Consider the following 23606-nt stretch of genomic DNA (forward strand, 5'->3'; position numbering starts at 1 on the left):
ATACCTACATCTCGTAGTTATAAAATTCATCATTTTTTATGAATAATGCACGTCTTCTTGTTTCTAATTACATATTGGATGTGAAATTCCTGTTTCCATTTCAAATACAGTTTCTTGATTATCGATGTATTATGAAAGATTGCTTACAAAACTTGTTTAAATTAAGGAAACATAACAATTTAATTTTTAAGGCAAAAATGAAAAACCAAATCCTCTTTATTTGGATATGTCCATCGTTTTATACAACAGAGATAGCTAAGTATCGTAGAGACATGAAAAACAACCATTTTCACAGCATCGAGCACATCATACAAATGCTGCATTTTTACATTTCCTACTGTACCATTACAATATGAACCCAACAGAAATAATCTAGAGCCAAGCTGAGGGATTTGGCCCGAGAAATAACAACACTGTTAAACCGCCGGACGTACTGGAACTAACGCACGCTGCTTTTTCACATGTCACTGCCGAACGCTGGAGCGATATTGAACGGCTCGTCATAAACGAAGAAGAGAAAATGCTGCGCCTGGTCGGCTTCGTGGATTCTGTTGTTGATAGGCTCTTTATCAACGTAGTAGGTGACTTCCAGAACTGAAATGTATTTCTCCGATTCGGATAAGGAAGCAGCTAAGAGATTGCCAGACGACCGACTGTAAGTAATACCTTCAGTGGCTTCAATATTTAACTATACGGTGAAATCCTTCAATACTCTCTTACGATACACACAGCTTATGCAGAAAAATTACCCTGTGGTTAAGTCAGGAATTTTCATCCTTCTTGTTTTTAATTACAACAGTACATTAGCTAAAAACCATGACGTGTTGTGGTTTTCGTCTAGTCGTCAAAGTAGCGTATTACGGTATATTTGCAGTGTATTACTTCATTCTGCTTAAAAATTAAATGACATTCGAAGCTGTATTGCTCCTCTGCTCCCCTCTTTCACGGTACTTCTTAACAGCAGCAGCTTACAGCAGGCTAGCTGTACCGGCTGACCGGCCAGTGCTGTCCAAGTTAAATGCGCCGGTAAATCTGTTCTCCTGTATTATCGTTAAGTCGATATGCGCATAACACACAGTACAAAACGTAGCCGGCCGCTGTGGCCGAGCGGTGCTAGGCGCTTCAGTCTGGAACCGCGCGACCGCTACGACCGCAGGTTCGAAACCTGCCTCGGGCATGGATGTGTGTGATGTCCTTAGGTTAGTTAGGTTTAAGTAGTTCTAAGTTCTAGGGGACTGATGACCTCAGTGTTAAGTCCCATAGTGCTCAGAGCCATTTGAACCATTTTGAACAAAACGTATCCTTATTATCGTGCTTGGCGGTACTCGAGACGCCTTGGCTGCAGTCCCACGTGAAACGGGAATCCAATGAGGTTCCAGCAAACGTGGAAGAATACATTGTGCAATTAATGTTTAATCATGTTTATTCTTATGATGAACGAATTATAGTTATTTTACAATCAGGTCTTTATGATATTTTCAAATAGTAGTTAGACATTGCATAATTATTGGTGTTTTCAATAAAATTCCTTTTTCATCGGCATTCACTAATTTTTAGTTTGCACTATTTGGAAGTTATGCTTTTGTAGAATATTACCAGGTAGTAAATATTTAAAGTCAATTCATTGAACTAGTGTTCGACGATGTTGATATCTTATGAATCCTTAAATATTTCAACTTAAATTTCAATTAATTACATTATCATAGAACAATAAATATACGTTTTGTTATTTACGTCATATTAGTACAGAAAAGGATATTCCTCTGAATTATGATTACACAATACATCATAAATTGAAAAAAGGAAAAATGTTAAATATTTCACAATAGGTTGCATAAAAATTTGTGTTACTGTGAATTAACCAGGTCTTAATAACGGTGTACCCCCTCATGAACCATGGACCTTGCCGTCGGTGAGGAGGCTTGCGTGCGTCAGCGATACAGATAGCCGTAGCGTAGGTGCAACCACAACGGAGGGGTATCTGTTGAGAGGCCAGACAAACGTGTGGTTCCTGAAGAGGGGCAGCAGCCTTTTCAGTAGTTGCAGGGGCAACAGTCTGGATGATTGACTGATCTGGCCTTGCAACACTAACCAAAACGGCCTTGCCGTGCTGGTACTGCGAACGGCTGAAAGCAAGGGCAAACTACGGCCGTAATTTTTCCCGAGGGCATGCAGCTTTACTGTATGGTTAATGGATGATGGTGTCCTCTTGGGTAAAATATTCCGGAGGTAATATAGTCCCCCATTCGGATCTCCGGGCGGGGACTACTCAGTAGGACGTCGTTATCAGGAGAAAGAAAACTGGCGTTCTACGAATCGGAGCGTGGAATGTCAGATCCCTTAATCGGGCAGGTAGGTTAGAAAATTTAAAAAGGGAAATGGATAGGTTAAAGTTAGATATAGCGGGAATTAGTGAAGTTCGGTGGCAGGAGGAACAAGACTTTTGGTCAGGCGATTACAGGGTTATAAATACAAAATCAAATAGGGGTAATGCAGGAGTAGGTTTAATAATGAATAAAAAAATAGGAGTGCGGGTAGGCTACTACAAACAGCATAGTGAACGCATTATTGTGGCCAAGATAGACACGAAGTCCACGCCTACCACAGTAGTACAAGTTTATATGCCAACTAGCTCCGCAGATGACGAACAAATTGAAGAAATGTATGATGAAATAAAAGAAATTATTCAGATAGTGAAGGGAGACGAAAATTTAATAGTCATGGGTGACTGGAATTCGGTAGTAGGAAAAGGGAGAGAAGGAACATAGTAGGTGAATATGGATTGGGCGGAAGAAATGAAAGAGGAACCCGCCTGGTAGAATTTTGCTCAGAGCACAACTTAATCATAGCTAACACTTGGTTCAAGAATCATAAAAGAAGGTTGTATACATGGAAGAAGCCAGGAGATACTGACAGGTTTCAGATAGATTATATATGATGGTAAGACAGAGATTTAGGAACCAGGTTTTAAATTGTAAGACATTTCCAGGGGCAGATGTGGACTCTGACCACAATCTATTGGTTATGAACTGTAGATTAAAACTGAAGAAACTGCAAAAAGGTGGGAATTTAAGGAGATGGGACCTGGATAAACTGAAAGAACCAGAGGTTGTACAGAGTTTCAAGGAGAGCATAAGGGAACAATTGCCAGGAATGGGGGAAAGAAATACAGTAGAAGAAGAATGGGTAGCTTTGAGGGATGAAGTAGTGAAGGCAGCATAGGATAAAGTAGGTAAAAAGACGAGGGCTGCTAGAAATCCTTGGGTAACAGAAGAGATAATGAATTTAATTGATGAAAGGAGAAAATACAAAAATGCAGTAAATGAAGCAGGCAAAAAAGAATACAAACGTCTCAAAAATGAGATCGACAGGAAGTGCAAAATGGCTAAGCAGGGATGGCTAGAGGACAAATGTAAGGATGTAGAGGCTTATCTCACGAGAGGGTAAGATAGATACAGCCTACAGGAAAATTAAAGAGACCTTTGGAGAAAAGAGAACCACTTGTATGAATATCAAGAGCTCAGATGGAAACCCAGTTCAAAGCAAGGAAGGGAAAGAAGAAAAGTGGAAGGAGTATATAGAAGGTCTATACAAGGGCGATGTACTTGAGGACAATATTATGGAAATGGAAGAGGATGTAGATGAAGATGAAATGGGAGATATAATACTGCGTGAAGAGTTTGACAGAGCACCTAAGTCGAAACAAGGCCCCGGGAGGAGACAACATTCCATTAGAACTACTGGCAGCCTTGGGAGAACCAGTCCTGACAAAACTCTACCATCTGGTGAGCAAGATATATGAGACAGGCGAAATACCCTCAGACTTCAAGAAGAATATAATAATTCCAATCCCAAAGAAAGCAGGTGTTGACAGATCTGAAAATTACCGAACTATCAGTTTAATAAGTCACGGCTGCAAAATACTAACGCGAATTCTTTAGAGACGAATGGAGAAACTAGTAGAAGCCGACCTCGGGGAAGATCAGTTTGGATTCCGTAGAAATATTGGAACACGTGAGGCAATACTGACCCTACGACTTTTCTTAGAAGCTAGATTAAGGAAAGGCAAACCTACGTTTCTAGCGTTTGTAGACTTAGAGAAAGCTTTTGACAATGTTGACTGGAATACTCTCTTTCAAATTCTGAAGGTGGCAGGGGTAAAATACAGAGAGCGAAAGGCTATTTACAATTTGTACAGAAACCAGAAGGCAATTTATAAGAGTCGAGGGACATGAAAGGGAAGCAGTGGTTGGGAAGGGAGTGAGACAGGATTGTAGCCTCTCCCCGATGTTATTCAATCTGTATACTGAGCAAGCAGTGAAGGAAACGAAAGAAAAATTCGGAGTAGGTATTAAAATCCATGGAGAAGAAATAAAAACATTAAGGTTCGCCGATGACATTGTAATTCTGTCAGAGACAGCAAAGGACTTGGAAGAGCAGTTGAACGGAATGGATAGTGTCTTGAAAGGAGGATATAAGATAAACATCAATAAAAGCAAAACGAGGATCATGGAATGTAGTCGAATTAAGTCGGGTGATGCTGAGGGAATTAGATTAGGAAATGAGACACTTAGAGTAGTAAAGGAGTTTTGCTATTTGGGGAGCAAAATAACTGATGATGTTCGGAGTAGAGAGGATATAAAATGTAGACTGGCAATGGCAAGGAAAGCGCTTCTGAAGAAGAGAAATTTGTTAACATCGAGTATAGATTTAAGTGTCAGGAAGTCTTTTCTGAAAGTATTTGTATGGAATGTAGCCATGTATGGAAGTGAAACATGGACTATGAATAGTGTGGACAAGAAGAGAATAGAAGCTTTCGAAATGTGGTGCTACAGAAGAATGCTGAAGATTAGATGGATAGATCACATAACTAATGAGGAGGTATTGAATAGGGTTGGGGAGAAGAGGAGTTTGTGGCACAACTTGACTAGAAGAACGGATCGGTTGGTAGGACATGTTATGAGGCATCAAGAGATCACCAATTTAGTATTGGAGGGCAGCGTGGAGGGTAAAAATCGTAGAGGGAGACAAAGAGATGAATACCATAAGCAGATTCAGAAGGATGTAGGCTGCAGTAGGTACTGGGAGATGAAGAAGCTTGCACAGGATAGAGTATCACGGAGAGCTGCATTAAATCAGTCTCAGGGCTGAAGACCACAACAACAACAACAACAATAACGGTGTACTTTAAAACGTTACTGTGTGTGTAGTGTATTATTGTGGGTATTTTATTTTTCATAACAGCTTTCTATTTAAATCTTCATGTGGTGAAATGACGAGTGACTTGATTGCAGCGTTGGTTGAGATGACGAAAAAAAAAAGTTTCGTCGCAATGGAACGGTGGCCGGCTGGGACTGTCAGGTACATTTCTCGCCCCCCGTATGTAAGTATTAGGTCCGGATGAACCTGCTGTGATTCACCGACAGTTGCTGGCTGCGACTTTCATTCTTCCTTCCTCTCGGGCAGGAGCAGGATTGGATCGTGACCCGTTATGGATGGATGGCAGCTCGGTGTAAGTGGTCACGGAAGAAAGAAAAAGGTACATGTTGTAATAGCTGTATTTGTAGATGCTAGCTTATCGCACTGTAAGGTAAGTTGATTTATGAGGCAGGTGCCGAGTACTGAATGTTGCCGTTCTTTCATAATATTTCACTGAACGCGGAGCGCGCTAAACAGCCGTTGCGTGTGAAGTCTCTCTACAGGCGGTTGGGCAAACATCAGCTGGCTTCGAACGGCGCTCCGTAAACTTTTTCAACAATGGTTCAGACGACGCCAGCGGCGGCTGGCGAGGAAACGTTCATGCCAATGCTAGAACGTTGACTCAATGTTCTAACAACACATACAAAACACAGTCTTTAACAAGTCGATCAGATTTTCAATTCCCGGGCGGATTCTGTCCTATTGATCAAACTTGTTTTCGGTTTTGGTTGCAGTAAAGCACAAAATTCAGAGATCACTTTCTGTCTGGTCGTAGTTTATGGTCACTAAATGAAGCACTTCACACAGTTCACACGGAGTGATGTATGGGGAAATGTCACCAGTTATCGTATCTTGGAGAAAAATCGCCACACAAAACCTGACATGGGATCACTGTTCTTTAAATAAGATTATTTTACACACAGTTCGTTGTGACAACCTTCGCTTTTTATATATGTTCCAGTAAATCACAACACTGTACAGTGAAAAATACGATGACGCTTTATTTTAAAAGTCTCGATCAACGTATTCACCGTGGACAAGTTTTATAGTTGCAATATCTAAGCATTCTTTGAAACACAATTCTGTGAAAGTTCATTGCTGTGTACATTTATTTATACTCTCGTTGGAGGTCCATATACTGAATTTCACAGTAACGGTCACTGACCAGAAGATCATCATTTCTGTCCATAAAGAATTACAATGAAATTAGAAGTATAAGCGACTCAAAATTGAGTTACTCGTAACCATTTACACAGTCACAGGAAAGAAAGCATAACTTCCTTTCTCATTCAAATGATACTCGTTGCTCGACCAAGTAGAAAAAATCTCGCGATTCTGCGTCCTACTCACGAATTTAAAATTGCAACGAAATTTAGCCAAGAGGCTACCATGTACACATCAGAAGGATGTATAGTCTAATGGTTTAAGCAGGGTAACACCTTTGGTCCTCTAGAGACTGTCTATCTTAGGGTTTTATATAAATACACTGCAAATAACACATTAGCACAAAAATCGATATTATTTCATAAATAATTGGAAAAATGGAATTTACTATTCATCAAGCGATTCAGAGTTTGAGTTGACTCGTTGACTTCGTAAAAAAAGTCCTTATGCTTTTTCCAACTTTATTTATGACATGACTAGTTATTCATATCCATCGGAGCAATGAATAACGTTTGAAAAAGTTCTGTTTGAAAAAATTATCCTTGATTATTGAATGAAGTTATCTACTTAACTAATTCAGAAGGAATAACTTATCAGATAAATACTGAAAGAAAAAGATTCACATTTGTTGTACATACATCGTGGAATCTATATACAGGTCACATACATGGTAAGGTTGTTTACATACAAATACTTGTACTCCTTAAATAAAGGTCATTACTTCAAGTGGGTAAGTAGCACTAACCTTACGTTGCCGCCCCCCCCCCCCCCCCGCCCCCAATTGCAAAAAGGGGACTAGAATATGGGGAGTCCGATGATTCGATTATTCCCCAGTCTAACATCTTACGTATTTCCGTCTTTACAGCTTTCTTTTTACTCCACGGCACAGCATATGTTGTCCTACAAAAAGTTTCGTGTGGGGTAACCTCCAAATCATACGAAGGTAATACCAAAAGTAAGGTCTCCTATTTTTTTATAAGTACATAGACATGTTTATTTCTACAAAGGTTTACATCAGTTTACAGATTGAACATTTAGCTATTTTTCGACATAATCACCATTTCTGTCGATGCTTTTTTGTAGACGCTGCGGCAGTTTTTGTATGCCCATGTGATACCAGCTCGCCGCCATGCTGTTCAAAAAGTTATGAACCTCTTCTTTCACCTCGTCATCGGAGCTGACCACAATTAACGCTGACAGGTACTGCGAGACTCTGAAAAAACTCAAATGGGCAATTCAGAACCGGAGAAGAGGAATGTTGAGGAAGGGCGTACACGTTCTCCATGACAACGCTCGCCCACACATCGCTCGGCAAACCGTTGCTCTCCTGCAACAGTTTCAGTGAAACATAATCACCCACCCACCCTATAGTCCTGACTTGGCGCCCAGTGACTATCACCTGTTCCCGAGGTTAGAAGAACGTTTGGCCGGAAAGCGATTCAGCTCCGACGGCGATGTGAAAGAAGAGGTTCATAACTTTCTGAACAGCATGGCGGCGAGCTGGTATGACATGGGCACACAAAAACTGCCACAGCGTCTATAAAAATGCATCGACAGAAACGGTAATTATGTCGAAAAATAGCTAAATGTTCAAGTTGTAAACTGATGTAAACCATTGTAGAGATAAACAGGTCTATGTACTTATAAAAAAATAGGAGACCTTACTTTTGGGATTACCCTCGTACACAAAATCCTTTATGATGCCAGGTTTATTAGCAAATATTGGCATATAATTTTCAATGAGTTTTGCGAGTCCTACCTTCTGTGTTTGGTTCAGATAGGTCGACTCTGATACTTTTGCTGCAATTGATGTCGAATTGTTAAGTACTGCTGCGTTATTATCTTCCGAGTGCAGAAATTCGGACGTCTCGAAATCCTTAGAAATGTGGAGTATTCTTGGGCCTACCAATTTAACTATAACATTACGACAGTATCTGTTATGTGCATTTGGAGTCCGAATTAGCGTAGAAAATCCCATCCCAGGATGCAAGGAACCGATAAATTTTTAATTAGTAAGAAGTGGCACGTAAGTTGCTCTTCTTCTACATAGAGATCGGCCTGTACCTGTTGCTTAACTATCTGTGTGGCAGCGCCTAATGCGCCAGAAACTCGGCAATTTTGCACGGGCAATATGGGTAATCTCTTTATGTGATTAATTTGGTCGAACAAGGTCTGATTTATGACACTTGAAGTGGCACCAGTTTCAATGATTGCTTCCACACTAACACCATTAATAGTGACCATACTTGCAGCTTGCACCATGTATTCGTCGTCATGTTTACAGACACTAGCTGCTTCTAATAATTCGTCCCTAATGTCGGCACCGTCGTTGTAACGTAGTGCTTTCAGGTTGATTGTGGGGTTGCCTCCACTTCTGGATCCGACTGTGCTCGGGAGGCCGTTCAGAACGGTCGGCTCTAGTTTGATTGTTGCTGTTGGCCGGATTGTTCTACGACTTCGCATACTCGCGCCGCAGTAGAACGACTACTGTCAATATGATTTTGACTGTTCGTGTTTGGAATGACGGGCACAGCTTGCATTATATTCGGCGTCTGGTTACCGAACCACAAAATTGGTTGCTGGTTTGACCATTGATTGCCGTTACTACTATTCGGATATTGGTTCTTGTTCCGTTCATTTGTTTGACTGAATCGGAGGATTGTTGTTGTTGCTCCATTGATTTCCACGGTGACTTTTATCATGGTAATTATTTCCATCTCTGAACTTGCGCTTATGATTCGTACCGTCTCCCGAGTTACTGTCGCCATAATTCCATTTACTGGCTATGTAACCGATGTTCGCGTCATTCGAAGCATGGTTTGGATTATTATTGTAACCAGGCACATTTGTTTTGTTGTACTGACCTTTTCTGTGCTGATTAAGTTTACTCTGTTCATTACTACTCGGGTTATCAACGCTGTGACAATTGTTGCAGTTATTCGTGAATGCTTGGTAGGACTTCGTGTCTTCTTGGATTAGATCTAAGGAGTCGATCACCGAAAGGAAATGCTCAAAATCTTCATCTGGTACATTTATTAACTTCTCCCTAAGGTTGATCGGTAATTTTGTCTTTAATATGCGTAGTACTTCTTTATGTGAGATAGGCTCAGGCCAGTATCGTTCAGAATACTTGCGCAAGCTCCCTTTTTTCGGATTGTACAGTTCCAGGGTTTGCGCAAACGTTCTTAGAGTCCTGTCGGTCAATATTTTGCAAGGAAAGATTTCTTGAATTCAGCGAGCGTATTACATAGTTTGGCATAGTTTAGTTTCGCTGGCCCATAGTGCCGCGTCACCAGAATGTTTTGATATTCAGACCAGTATCTGGGTAAGACATTCCTGAATGCGCGTATAAGTACAATTGGATGAATGGACTTCTTGTCCTCGGCAAATGTTTGAAAATGGCGATGCTTGAGTAGACTTTGCTCTTTCGCTGAATTCATTATACGTTTGTCTTTTGCTGGCGACAAGTCGGGCGTTTGGAAAATTATTTCATTCCCGAATGTCGTCTTTCGTGCATTGTCGTCGTTCGGCGGTTTCATAGGAAAATTCATTTCCGTTCTGCTGTCCATCGATACGGCTTTCTCCAAATTTCGGACGCGAGCGTTCATTTCCCGCCTCCACATACGCATTAGTTCGTTTGGTTCTTTCTCTTCGCCTCGCGCATTGTGCGAGGCGCCTGAATTCGCTTGTACGGCAGAACGGCGGTGTGTTGGGGCTTATGGGCGCTCAACATCGAGGTCATCAGCGCCCACGGCAGAACGTATTTCTTCCCGCACGCGCTGCACAGCGTTGTCGACGGCAACATTAATTTTTGCATCAACTTCCGTCTCTGTAGTGGTTATCCAATTGGATATTCCAATATTTATTTGCCTTTTGCGAGATTCTAGCTGTTCATCCAAAATCTCTTGGTTATTTATTTTGAGATTCCACATCCGACTTTATGGCGGAATGCGAAGTTTTTAGGTTTTCAATATCACTGTCCAGTTTATTGACTTGGCTCAAAATTGGTGCATACGCTTGCTTCATATTCATTAGCTCGGACCTGATGTTGGCTAATTCGGTTTTTATTTCATTTTTTAATTTTTGTCTAATTGTTCCAGTTTCTTTTCGCGATCGCGTAAAGCTTCCCTCTCTTTTTCCGGCTGCTTTTTCAGGAAAGCACTAAGCGGTTCAAGCGCAGTACTGTCTTCCGTCGTCCCATTAAATTGACCATTTCGTTATTTTGCGCAATACCCGAATACGCGGTGGACATGTTCAAATCCGGGGTTTGATTTTCTAATCATTTGCAGTGATATCTATGAGTGAATCATTTAGATTTAGCGCTTCATTTTCGAAATCTGATGGTGAAGCCATAGTTTCAATTGGTAAATTCTCTTTTTTACCGACTTTGACCACAATATGAAATTTCGAAAAATTGGGAAAAATTCATCACACGAATGTTAATATTTAACAGTAACACACATACATAAATTACAATAAATAATGTTAACACAATAAATAGTTTTCCTGACGATGCTCTTTTATCATTGTGCGCCCAAATCGGCCATTTTATGTTCTCTTCACCCGCAAAACAATCTTACGTCGATTTTTGCCAAATTGGATTTTTCTTAATACATCCTTCCAAAATCACTGAGCTGAACTACAACTAACGACGATTTTACTTTTTGTAGAGAATCAAAGGAAAAAATGCTATAGAAGAAAGTTACGATCTTGACAGAGCAAAAAAATTCATTTGAATGAGTTTTTACTGTAGAGATGTACAGTTTGTCGTAAACGGGTTTGGTTGACCTTTTTCTACGTCGTGGTACAGTACATCGGATGGATATAAGAAATAGGAATACAAATATTATATTAGGAATTGGAATTTAATTTTTTTATACACACTTATTCTTACGTTGCGGCCACTCGTTTTGAGCGTCAAATATACTGAATCTTTTTGACTATAGTATATTTTATAAATATGGGTGAATATTATTATGCAATTGTGGAAATTTATGCTTCGGCTAGTGTAAATTACGATGGATGTAACATAAGCGTATAGTATATACATATATTGGCAATAGTTCAGTAATTGAATGACTGGTAAGCAAAATTTCTTCAAACTTAATGTATCCCAATTAGATTTTCTGTTCTACTATTAATTAAATGAGACTAGTTACCTTTAATACTTAAATATTCACACACAACTATTAGTACGTGGAATAATTAGAGGTATCACTTCTTATCCTTAATTAAAAGTAAATGAATTAGATATTTCACACACACACACACACACCACCTTTTTTGGCTTCATAATAAAAATTATTTTTATCAAAAAATGCGCACAATACTATTGAACGCACAATATTATCATTCCCTTCTTAATTTATTTTACTCTTTTACCGTTATTGCTTGAAGTGAAGGTCAGTAGGCAAGCAGCATGCTGAAAAACGGTTAATTTATGTTTTTGTAATCTCAGGGAAATTTCTAATTGTCTTCTCGCCTCGCGAGAAATTCAGAATAATTTGGTTTAATCTCGTGAGTATCGCGTTGGCACTGTAAAAAATGTAGTAAAGAAATATCTATAACATTTATAAATTGGAAATTTGGGACTAGTGCTACGAAAGGAAAGCAAAAATGCTAAATTAAACAATTATTACTTAACGAAGTAAATAATTTGTACAGAAATCTAACATTTTGTGAATAATTCTTACTGTTTTGAACATAACAAAGAATTGAGCCGTATTTCGTCGAAATACTTGGAAATTACAATAATCTTAGCTCATATCTGTAGCGAAAGAATAAAGCATTCATAATAAGGTCATATTAGTACTCGCAATTGGCGATAATAATAGAGTGATTAAATAAATTTCCAGCAGGAATACAAGTTTAGTTCATTCGAACAAAACGTAAGAAAATAAGAGTCTGATAGCGTAAGATGCAGTCGGAAAGGCGCGCGATTAAAGAAGAGAAAGAAAAGACGAGCAGGCGTTCTTATATAGAACAAAATATAGATGATAATGATACGCCGTTGTCATTATTCTGGGCGTACATATTCGCTGACTTGCAGAGCAGTTCATTGACTCAGTGGTTAAACTATGTCTTTAAACTTTAAAATTCCGATATTATATAACACCACCTACTAATGACTCTGTTTCCAATGCTGGCATAATCAGAAACACTTCTAATAGAGATGGGACTTTCATAATTGGGGCAGTGGCTAATCTCCACAAATTCCCCAGGAGCTTCGACAGGTAGTGTGTGAAGTCTGGATCTGGGCCGGCTGGAAAGCACAGCTAGCAACGGTGAGAGTCTGAAGACTCGAGTGGCTGACGTGGTCATATCGGAGGTGTAACATCATTTAGCTGACAGAGCTGGAACAAACTACAGTGTCACAAGAGTTACTCAAGTCTGGCCACTACTTTGAACATTTTATGTCTCCTATAATCACCAATGACCCCTTGCATGATGGCTACATATTGGGTGAATCTATATGAAAAAAGGAAGCTTGTCATGGTTTCCTCAGAGATCATCTTGGAAGTTCTGGCCAACCACTCTGCTGTGAAACATATCACAGTATGTGAAGGAGTGGCAAGCAATGTGTTATTGCCTTCCTGTGGTGAAAGCTATGGAACTTGGCTGATGGCAACTATGGACCATTGCATATACTCTGATGTGTGGCATTTCCTCTACAGTGAAGGTTGTTGTTAATACCTGAATTGTGCCGGCCGAAGTGGCCGTGCGGTTAAAGGCGCTGCAGTCTGGAACCGCAAGACCGCTACGGTCGCAGGTTCGAATCCTGCCTCGGGCATGGATGTTTGTGATGTCCTTAGGTTAGTTAGGTTTAACTAGTTCTAAGTTCTAGGGGACTAATGACCTCAGCAGTTGAGTCCCATAGTGCTCAGAGCCAATACCTGAATTGTAGCTGCTGGTGTTGTAGATGAGAATAATGAATGGGAAGTTAGAGAGGGTGTTAACCACAAATAACAATATAAACTTTTTAAATGAGTCTCCAAAGTGAATGTTCACATGGTTCTGTGACTGATTGGAAGCAGATGTTACAATACCGTCATGGCAAATCTGAATGGCTTTGCACATAAGTTTGCTGAGCCGGGGCCATATATTCAACGGTACCATTAGTGATTCAGCCAGTATGCTTGACTCATTGCCAATGCTTTCATTCTCAGTGCCTGTCTATCACTCAGTGTGCTTCATGTAATAGCTCGAGGATATGAGGCTGAAATGTAGTTGGAACACAGCCTGTCGCTCAGACTCTAAAGGCCAGCAGAACTACCTCCTCATGAAAACTGAGTCCATAGTGCATATGAAACTAAATCCATAGTGCCAGTTCCATAGCTTTTGGCACATGCTCCAGCCAATAAAACTGTGAATAACATACTACTTTATGGAGTAATGAGGTCCCGCTCTGTTATGTAGTCACCTCCTGGATCATCACTGGTTATTTATCCAGCACGTCCCTAATGTTTTCACCTAGCTAAAAATAAAGTGCCCATTGCTTATTGAACTCATGAGCAGAATTAGTCAATAGACATGACATGTCAGAACAAGGGCATTGGTCTACATAGCAATTTGACAGCATCAGGTCTAACAGTGGTAATTTTGTCAATAACAGAGACCATTGCTGAAGTTATTGTGCTTTTTATCTGGATGGGTCATTCAGGTAAAAGCAAAATTAGTGGCTTGTGGTATGTGACCAGGTGGAATTTTGTTCTGTATAAGAAAACATTGATATTTGTCATCATCATCATCATTTAAGACTGATTATGCCTTTCAGCGTTCAGTCTGGAGCATAGCCCCCCTTATACAGTTCCTCCATGATCCCCTATTCAGTGCTAACATTGGTGCCTCTTCTGATGTTAAACCTATTACTTCAAAATCATTCTTAACCGAATCCAGGTACCTTCTCCTCGGTCTGCCCCGACTCCTCCTACCCTCTACTGCTGAATCCATGAGTCTCTTGGGTAACCTTGCTTCTCCCATGCGTGTAACACGACCCCACCATCTAAGCCTGTTCGCCCTGACTGCTACATCTATAGAGTTCATTCCCAGTTTTTCTTTGATTTCCTCATTGTGGACACCCTCCTGCCATTGTTCCCATCTACTAGTACCTGCAATCATCCTAGCTACTTTCATATCCGCAACCTCAACCTTGTTGATAAGGTAACCTGAATCCACCCAGCTTTCGCTCCCATACGACAAAGTTGGTCGAAAGATTGAACGGTGCACAGATAACTTAGTCTTGGTACTGACTTCCTTCTTGCAGAAGAGAGTAGATCGTAGCTGAGCGCTCACTGCATTAGCTTTGCTACACCTCGCTTCCAGTTCTTTCACTATGTTTTTTTTTGTACCATAAATAACTGCCAGTTCTTCCTTTACTACTTGAATATAATAAATCAGCTGCACCATTGCTAGTGTTTTAGATGTTTAGCAATCAGTTTTCCTGTGCTCGAGCGGGCGTGCCTGTGTATAAAGTGCGCCAACCGCAAATAGCATTGTCGTGCAAAGTTGCATTGTTGTTTTACAATAGCGAGCCCCTACATATTCATGCATTATTGTTTCAGCTAGCACAGTGAGAAGTTGGGTTGTCATGGGTTCACGTGAGCTACAGTAATTTAAAATAAACTGCGAGTGTGTCATCTTAGTGTGCAAAGTACACCATGCGCCCAGTCTGTAAGTAATTTTTCCTTCACTTTTATTTAGTTCCTTTTTAGACGAATCAAAAGATAACACGTTACAAACGGGTATATCACTGTACAGAGCGAGAGGAAGCTGACAAAGAGCTTGATTGGTTACTCAACGAGGATCCAGATTTCAACTGTCTACCAGACAACAAAAACGATGACGACTCTGAGGAAGAAGAGGAATTTATCACACAAAGTGACCACGATTCAGATTCTGATCAAGTCCATGATTCAAATGATGACCGTGAAGAGCCACTCCCCATTGGCGATATTTTTATTGGGAGGGACAAAACATATAAATGGAATAAAATATGTCCTAATGTGACTTCGGAAACAAAATGAAAGAATATAGCGAAAATATTGCCTGGGCCTACACGTGTTGCCATAGGGATCACCCGAAACAGAGGCTTTATGGACAATACTTAGCCTGGAAATGATTGATGAAATTGTAAAGTACACGAAAATACACAATTAAGCTAAGAAAGAATGTGTACAATATTACAGAGAAAGGAACTTTAAGAAAACTACAAGGTGTGAAATAATGGTATTGTTGGGATTGCTGTATCTCATCGGGATTCCACTCCTCTTTATTTGGTTTTCAGAATATTAGAGGTAGAAGCTGAGTAGCACCATGGTGCAGTGGTTATGATACTAAACTGTTGCATGGAGGGTCATGAGTTCAAAACTCACCTGGACTGTACAATTATAATTTCTATGTTTGGTTCAAGTACATTCTCGAAGTATCCTCAACTGTCAAGAATCATTGTACTGGAATGTTCTGTCGCTATATACAATGTGGTCCATTGATCATGACCGGGCCAAATATCTCACGAAATAAGCGTCAAACGAAAAAACTACAAAGAACGAAAATTGTCTAGCTTGAAGGGGGAAACCAGATGGCACTATGGTTGGCCCGCTAGATGGCGCTGCCATAGTTCAAACGGATATCAACTGCGTTTTTTTTTTATAGGAAGCCCCATTTTTATTACATATTCGTGTAGTACGTAAAGAAATATGAATGTTTTAGTTGGACTACTTTGTTTTCTTTGTGATAGATGGCGCAGTAATGTTCACAAACATATGGCTCCCAATTTTAGACGAACAGTTGGTAACAGGTAGGTTTTTTAAATTAAAATACAGAACGTAGGTATGTTTGAACATTTTATTTCGGTTGTTCCAATGTGATACATATACCTATGTGAACGTATCATTTCTGAGAACGGATGCTATTACAGCATGAATACCTGTAAATACCACATTAATGCAATAAATGCTCAAAATGATGTCTGTCAACCTCACTGCATTTGGCAATACGTGTAACGACATTCCTCTCAGCAGCGAGTAGTTCGCCTTACGTAATGTTCGCACGTGCATTTACAATGCGCTGACGCATGTTGTCAGGCGCTGTCGGTGGATAACGATAGCAAATATCCTTCAACTTTACCCACAGAAAGAAATCTGGGGACGTCAGATCCGGTGAACGTGCGGGCCATGGTATGGTGCTTCGACGACCAATCCACCTGTCATGAAATATGCTGTTCAATACCACTTCAACCGCACACGAGCTATGTGCCGGACATCCATCATGTTGGAAGTACATCGCCATTCTGTCATGCAGTGAAACATCTTGTAGTAACATCGGTAGAACATTACGTAGGAAATCAGCATACATTGCACCATTTAGATTGCCATCGATATAATGGGAGGTAGTTATCCTTTCTCTCATAATACCACACCATACATTAACCCGCCAAGGTCGCCGAAGGTCCACTTGTCGCAGCCATCGTGGATTTTCCGTTGCCCAATAGTGCATATTATGCCGGTTTACGTTACCGCTGTTGGTGAATGACGCTTCGTCGCTAAATAGATCGCGTGCAAAAAATCTGTCATCGTCCCATAATTTCTCTTATGCCCAGAGGCAGAACTGTACGCGACGTTCAAAGTCGTCGCCATGCAATTCCTGGTGCATAGAAATATGGTACGGGTGCAATCGATGTTGATGTAGCATTCTCAACACCATTTTGAGATTCCTGATTCTCGCGCAATTTGTCTGCTACTGATGTGCGGATTAGCCGCGACAGCAGCTAAAACACCTACTTGGGCATCATCAATTGTTACAGGTCGTGGTTGACGTTTCACATGTGGCTGAACACTTACTGTTTCCTTAAATAACGTAACTATCCGGCGAACAGTCCGGACACTTGGATGATGTCGTCCAAGATACCGAGCAGCATACATAGCATACGCCCGTTGGGCATTTTGGTCACAATAGCCATACATCAACACAATATCGACCTTTTCCGCAATTGGTAAACAGTCCATCTTAATACGGGTAATGTATCATCAAGCAAATACCGTCGGCACTGGCGGAATGTTACGTGATACCATGTACTTACACGTTTGTGACTATTACAGCGCCATCTACCACAAAGCAAAAAAAGTGGTCCAACTAAAACATTCATATTTCTTTACGTACTACACGAACATGTAATAAAAAATGGGGGTTCCCATTTAAAAAAACGCAGTTGATATCCGTTTGACCCATGGCAGCACCATCTAGCGGGCCAATCATAGCGCCATCTGGTTTCCCCTTTCAAGCTAGACGAGTTTCGTTCTGTGTAGTTTTTTCGTTTGATGCTTATTTCGTGAGGTATTTGGCCCGGTCACTATCAATGGACTACCCTGTATATACTGTACGTGTTCTGGTCGGAGGCAGCTCGCTCCGTGCTCTTGTATGTGTAAGTGCTGAATAAACCTTCGTTAAGTGAAGTTAGTGTTCGTAATTCATGTAATTACACCTTCTTCTACGTGACATTAATTTGGTGGAGGCGCGGGGTATTGGAACTTGTGATAGCGCACATTATCGATGACACAGTGTCTCCTATCAGACCACGACAGAGCCGCCTTTTACGTGGCGAGAAACCCGAGTTTGAGCCATATTCCACAGATCACAATCTATCAGAGATAGAAGAAGAAGAGGACTTTACGATGACAGCATTTGTGTGCCACCACATGAGACATCCTTCCGTGTTCTCTGGTGACGATGGCATAGATCCAAACAAGTGACTGAAGGTATATGAGCCTATAGACAAATTTAACAACTGGGATGACACCGTGTGTTTGGCTGAGAAGAACGAGGAGAAGTTCACAATCCGGGAAGTATTGTAGGTGGAACTACGCAAGTATTTTGGCAACACGCAATGACAGAAGTGCAAGGCTGAAGATAAATTAAAGTGAAGGGCACAGCGTCCAGGAGAAACTACAGCATCCTACATTCAAGACGTGTTGGAGCTGTGTAAAATAGTGGATCCTAGAATGAAGGAGGAAGATAAGGTTGCAGATCTCATGAAGGGTGTTGCTGAGGACATGTATCAAGCCCTAATGCTGAGGGAGGTTTCGACAGCAGACGACTTCATAAATTGGTGCCAGTATATCGAAACAATGCATCAAAAAAGAATTACACGCAAGAAATTTGTACAGCTTCCAAACGTCGTATCGATGTCTGTGATGGAGGAAGCAACTGATTTCACAAGTGTTCTTCGTCAGATAGTGAGAAAGGAAGTTCAGAAGGCACTTGGATTGCACAGCAAGCAAAAAACAGAGACGCTTCAAGAGGTCATAAGGGAGAAAGTAGAACAGACATTGAACCAAATCTCTCGTTCTTCATTTCCCTTTACAACGGTAAAAAAGTCGAGACCCAGGCAGAGTTACATTCCTACAATGCCGCATGAGGAACCTGTTTGGGCACCAAGGAAGACTGACGTCTGGGTGACCCAGGATAACCAACCAATATGTTTCCCCTGTGGACGACCAGGACATGTGGTGCACTATTGTCGAGAAAGGCAGCGGATATTTGATGATGCCCGCACCAGAAGGCAGCAGACCGATCTTAGCCGACAGCAACTCCAAGACGATGAAGATGAACAAGAAGATGTGGGTGCAGTATGATGTAGGTCACCATGGCCGCAAGCTAGCCACGGGAGAGGACACTCCCCAACACAGCGATCAAGGTCTCCATCGTCGTTTAGAAGCTCCAGCCGATCACCTAGCCGCCACAACCTGAATAACTAATAGGTGTGACCTTCCTTGGAGGTGAGGCCGCTGAAGAGAAAAATCCTCCACCGTCGATTGCCACAAAAATGATACAAAACTACGTCAATATCCTCATGGATGGCCAACCAGCCCAAGCTCTTGTGGACTCTGGAGCATCATATTCAGTCATTTCGGAGAAGTACCGTCACCAGTTGCAGAAAACCGTATTCGTCGACAACAAAACATCTCTGATGAAGGTGGTTAATGGGATATATGTAAAACCTGCAGGAAGATGTACCATTCGTGTGGGTATAAGTGGCCATACAGAGCCCTTAGAATTCATTGTCTTACATGAGTGTAGTCATGATGTCATTCTCGGATGGGACTTATTGAAAGCTTCTCAGGCAATTATAGATTGTGGTCGCTCGAAGATTATGCTAGACTAGATGAGATACTGTGGACAGGAGGAAGATGCGCATCTGAGTGTGTGGAGACTATGTGTGCTGGATGAAGTGATCATTACAGCAGTCAGCACTAGAAAGGTAACTGTCATGTGTCGTGCCATGCATCAACCCATGGATCTTGTGCTGGAATGTAAGAGAAGCATACCACTGGAGAATAACTTGGTCTTAGCAGCCACTGTCATCTCATTTAAACCGATTCAGTGAATTGTGTATAGTTAACTGTCGCTGAGAACTGCATATCCTTCCAAGATGCATGTGCATAGCAAACGCTGAGCTTCCGTGATAAGCCATGCACCACCGCCTCCAGCAGACATCTATAGTCTGAAGATGATCTTATAATAAGATCGAAACTGGTCACCACATTAAAAAATTTATGCGATCAAGACTGCTTCCAGTTTATTTATAATAATTATAGATTGCTGTTTCCTATAATAAGAACTAAGTTCTTTAAAATGAAATAATTTATTCATATCTGACAAATGCAGAACAACTATGGCTGAAGTTAAAAGACGTTATAAACTGTGGTCTAAATTAATATAAACCAGGTAAAGTAATAAAAGTTGGCAAAGACCTACCTTCATTTAATCGTACCATTTGAAGAATGCTGAAAAGACAAGGACAACTATTCTCTCACCACAAATGAGGCTACAGGGAAATGGACATAGAAAACTTAATAGCAAATCTTGCATCAATAAATAGGACTACATGTGATGCCTACAGTTATTTCCACAATCCAATCTTGGTGAAAGATCTATCAGGGAATCCTAAAAAATCTCTGTCATATGTTAAGTCCGTAAGTGAATACAATACAAATTAAAAATGTATTTATGCATGAGGATATTACCATATTCAGTTTTGTCTGCCACACAGAGACAAAAAATAGAGATATTGATATAAGCACCTCTGGTAATGACAAATGTTTATGATTATGCAAAGTGAACAAGGCACCAGGCACTGATGGAATTTGATTTATGTTTTACATTGAATACAATGCAGAATAACCCATTTTTAACCTCATATTTGTAGGGAATCTCTTCTACAGTGAATAGTCTTCCATGACTGGAAAAGACCACAGGTCACTCCCATTAACAAAAAGGGTAAAAGTTGGGATGCACAGAATTACAGACCAATATTACTGATACCCATCTTTTGCAAGATCTTAGAGCAAACTGTATGTGCTGATGAAAAGATAGCTTACAGATTCCTAGATATTTGAAAAGTATTCAGTACTATGCCACATTATTGACTAATAATCATTATATGAGCAACAGAGTGTCTTCACATATGCAAAATTGTCTCAAAGAATATTTCACTGTTAGAACCAGTACATATAGTGAAAGATCAACAGAAATGAAACTTATATCAGATGTGAACGAAGAAATCATAATAGGACCAAGGCTCGAGATTTCAGTTTAAGCGAGATTTAGGATTCAGCACTGAATTTACTTGGATCTCAACTGCCATCTCATGCATCAGAGTTTGAACATAATGAGGGATTTGAATTTTGCAAAATAATTGTATGGTCACAGAAAAGGAACATAAATGAAAGAGCATATCAAGCAATAGGAACTTAACTATGGGTAGGGGACATTACCAACACATGTAGATGAAAACACACAGCTTTCACAGAGACCAAAAAAATATGTTGGTCTGATAGGGGTCCATACAGTAAACACATATAAGTCCAACATTTGCAGAAGCAAGTGAGAGGATGACTAGGTCAAAATATTGTTTGCACAACTCAATCATCATTTTGACTGGAAACCCAAAAATATTCCATCACTCATGAAACTTGTTTTTCTTTGTCTTCTACATTACATGTAATATAACACTTCAGTTAGCTGTATGTTAACTGTTGTATGCTGTGGCTACTTGAAACTTACAACAGTAGCATTAGAAGATTCATGACTACTAGTACTGGCATGGTGAAATAAAAAAGTGTTATCTTTTCACAGTAAGTTGCTATACTTATGAATCTATCGTCACATTTTCCAGTTTCAAACCATGATGCCACCCCTGGTGAAAGAAAAGCCAATGCACACATGTTGTCTTAGCAACTGGGCTTCCTGTTACTGAATGGATAAAAGTTGAAAGACTTCAGGCAACTACTTTTTTGTTATTGGTCTCTGACAACCTCAGTTGTACAGAATAAAGCATGCAGTAGCTGTGTAGTTGCCATTGTTTGACGCTGTGCATCATTTCACTGATAATTAAGATCTAGTAATAAGCATAAATGTTGAATACATCTCCAGCAGTATCAATATCAGTTACGATTATCCAAAAGACATCAACATTCGCTTAATATGTATGTCACTTATGCTATCTAGTAAGACTTAAGGCTACTAAATGCTGTGTGTTGGTTGTTGCAGGCACACAGGTGAGAAGCCATTTGCATGCTCATGGCCAGGTTGTGGGTGGCGCTTCTCACGCTCAGACGAGCTGGCACGCCACCGGCGATCACATGCAGGTGTCAAGCCATACCGTTGCCCTGCCTGTGCAAAGGCATTTACACGCTCCGACCACTTGGCCAAGCATCTACGAGTCCACCGCAAGCAACGCGCTGCCAACAATACCAACACCTGCAGACCAGGACAGCACCAAACAGTCACTGCTGCTACCACTGGGACCTCCTGGAATGCTGCTTACTAACTGCATGACTGCTGCTTTGCATTGTCTATTGCCATTTATCCAGTACTAAATGGCTATCTTCAGTTGAGTGATTTAGCAGTGACGCATTATTACCCATTGCAGAGAAAAAAGAATATTCTTTGAGGAATTATTATTTATATCAATCATCAGAGTGTCAATACATCACATGTGACTCTTCAACAGAATGTCTGGAAATGACATGAGTTATGTAGAATAATGCATTTTCAATTATTGGGTAGTTGCAGTAAGAAACAGTGATCACAATCTGCACTTACAATGTTAATGTCAATGAAGGCAACATATTTCCACAATCTCTTGATAATTGGTTTCTGAATACATTATGCATCCTTAATCTGTCAATAAATAAATCTTTGACAAAGCATGTGTCTTTTGATATTTTTTCTGTGTTAAAATTATGACAAACATCCAGACTACAAAATAAATACCACAACAGTCTTGTTTACTTGTAAGATTGAAAAAACATGCATCTCACCAATGATAATGCTGTATGCATTTTACAAAAAGCTGGAACTGACGATGATGGCCCACATGTGATACTACTGAAGCCAGCAGAACAACTGCCGTCATGTATAACCCCTGCTTCACAGTGCAGTCTATCTTCCTGTTACAAATGTTTCTACAGTAACTATTTATTCTGTCTTCTGTAGTTTACTTAAATCATTAAGTCCTTAACATGTAAAAATTTTAGTACAGTTACAGTCAATCAGTACTTCTCTTATTTGGTGGATCTGAAAAAGAACAATGCATGATTAAAGCAGTTAAAACATAGTGTATGGATGCACTGTCTTGACCGAATACAGAACAACTGGAACTGGCATATGCCTAAATAAAATGCATATGTTACAAAACTATTATTTGATTGTAATTGGTATGATGAAAGTTATTGTTAGATTTCAGGGAGAAAAAGACTAAATCCATCCTTTTGATATAAAAGCCCAAGAGCAAATAATAAAACAACAGCACAGTCTCTCAGAGTCTAAAATGAAATAAATTGTTGGTGAGGATGATCCAATAAAATTATTTCTAACATTACCTCGTATTTGAATCACTTTCATTGTTTGTTTGTTTTTTTTTTTTTTTTTTTTTTTTTTTTTTTTTTTTTTTTTTTTTTTTTTTTAATTTCATGTGCCATTATATCTCCGAATTTACTCCTCTCTTCACTTTTCTTGTACCCTGTTAGCATACACATTGGATTGCTCCATGCCCCCACTTCAAGTCTTGTCAGCTGAAAGGTGCCACGTCTTTTACAGTCTTCTTCTTCAATCTATGTGATTTGTACTGCTGTTGTCTTTCTTCTACATTTCATACCCATTGCAACTAATATTTATTCATACTTTTCTGAAATGTACCCCAACCCCTAAACCTCTCCAGTCCTTTTCGTCCACCCCTCTTCCTC

The 23606-nt window shown here is 40.2% G+C and overlaps 1 protein-coding gene across 1 annotated transcript in view; it reads left to right on the top strand.

The window, feature by feature from the left end:
• LOC126145962 (Krueppel-like factor 16) overlaps positions 1 to 22530 on the top strand; it is a 187725-nt gene extending 165195 nt beyond the window's left edge. Inside the window, exon 5 of the mRNA XM_049915591.1 lies at positions 21910 to 22530. Within this exon, the coding sequence (XP_049771548.1) occupies positions 21910 to 22189 (280 nt within the window). The 3' untranslated portion in view covers positions 22190 to 22530. The remainder of the gene's footprint in view (positions 1 to 21909) is intronic.
• The last annotated feature ends 1076 nt before the right edge of the window (positions 22531 to 23606 follow it).

Source organism: Schistocerca cancellata, chromosome 2, assembly GCF_023864275.1.
Source record: "Schistocerca cancellata isolate TAMUIC-IGC-003103 chromosome 2, iqSchCanc2.1, whole genome shotgun sequence".
Taxonomy (NCBI): domain Eukaryota; kingdom Metazoa; phylum Arthropoda; class Insecta; order Orthoptera; family Acrididae; genus Schistocerca; species Schistocerca cancellata.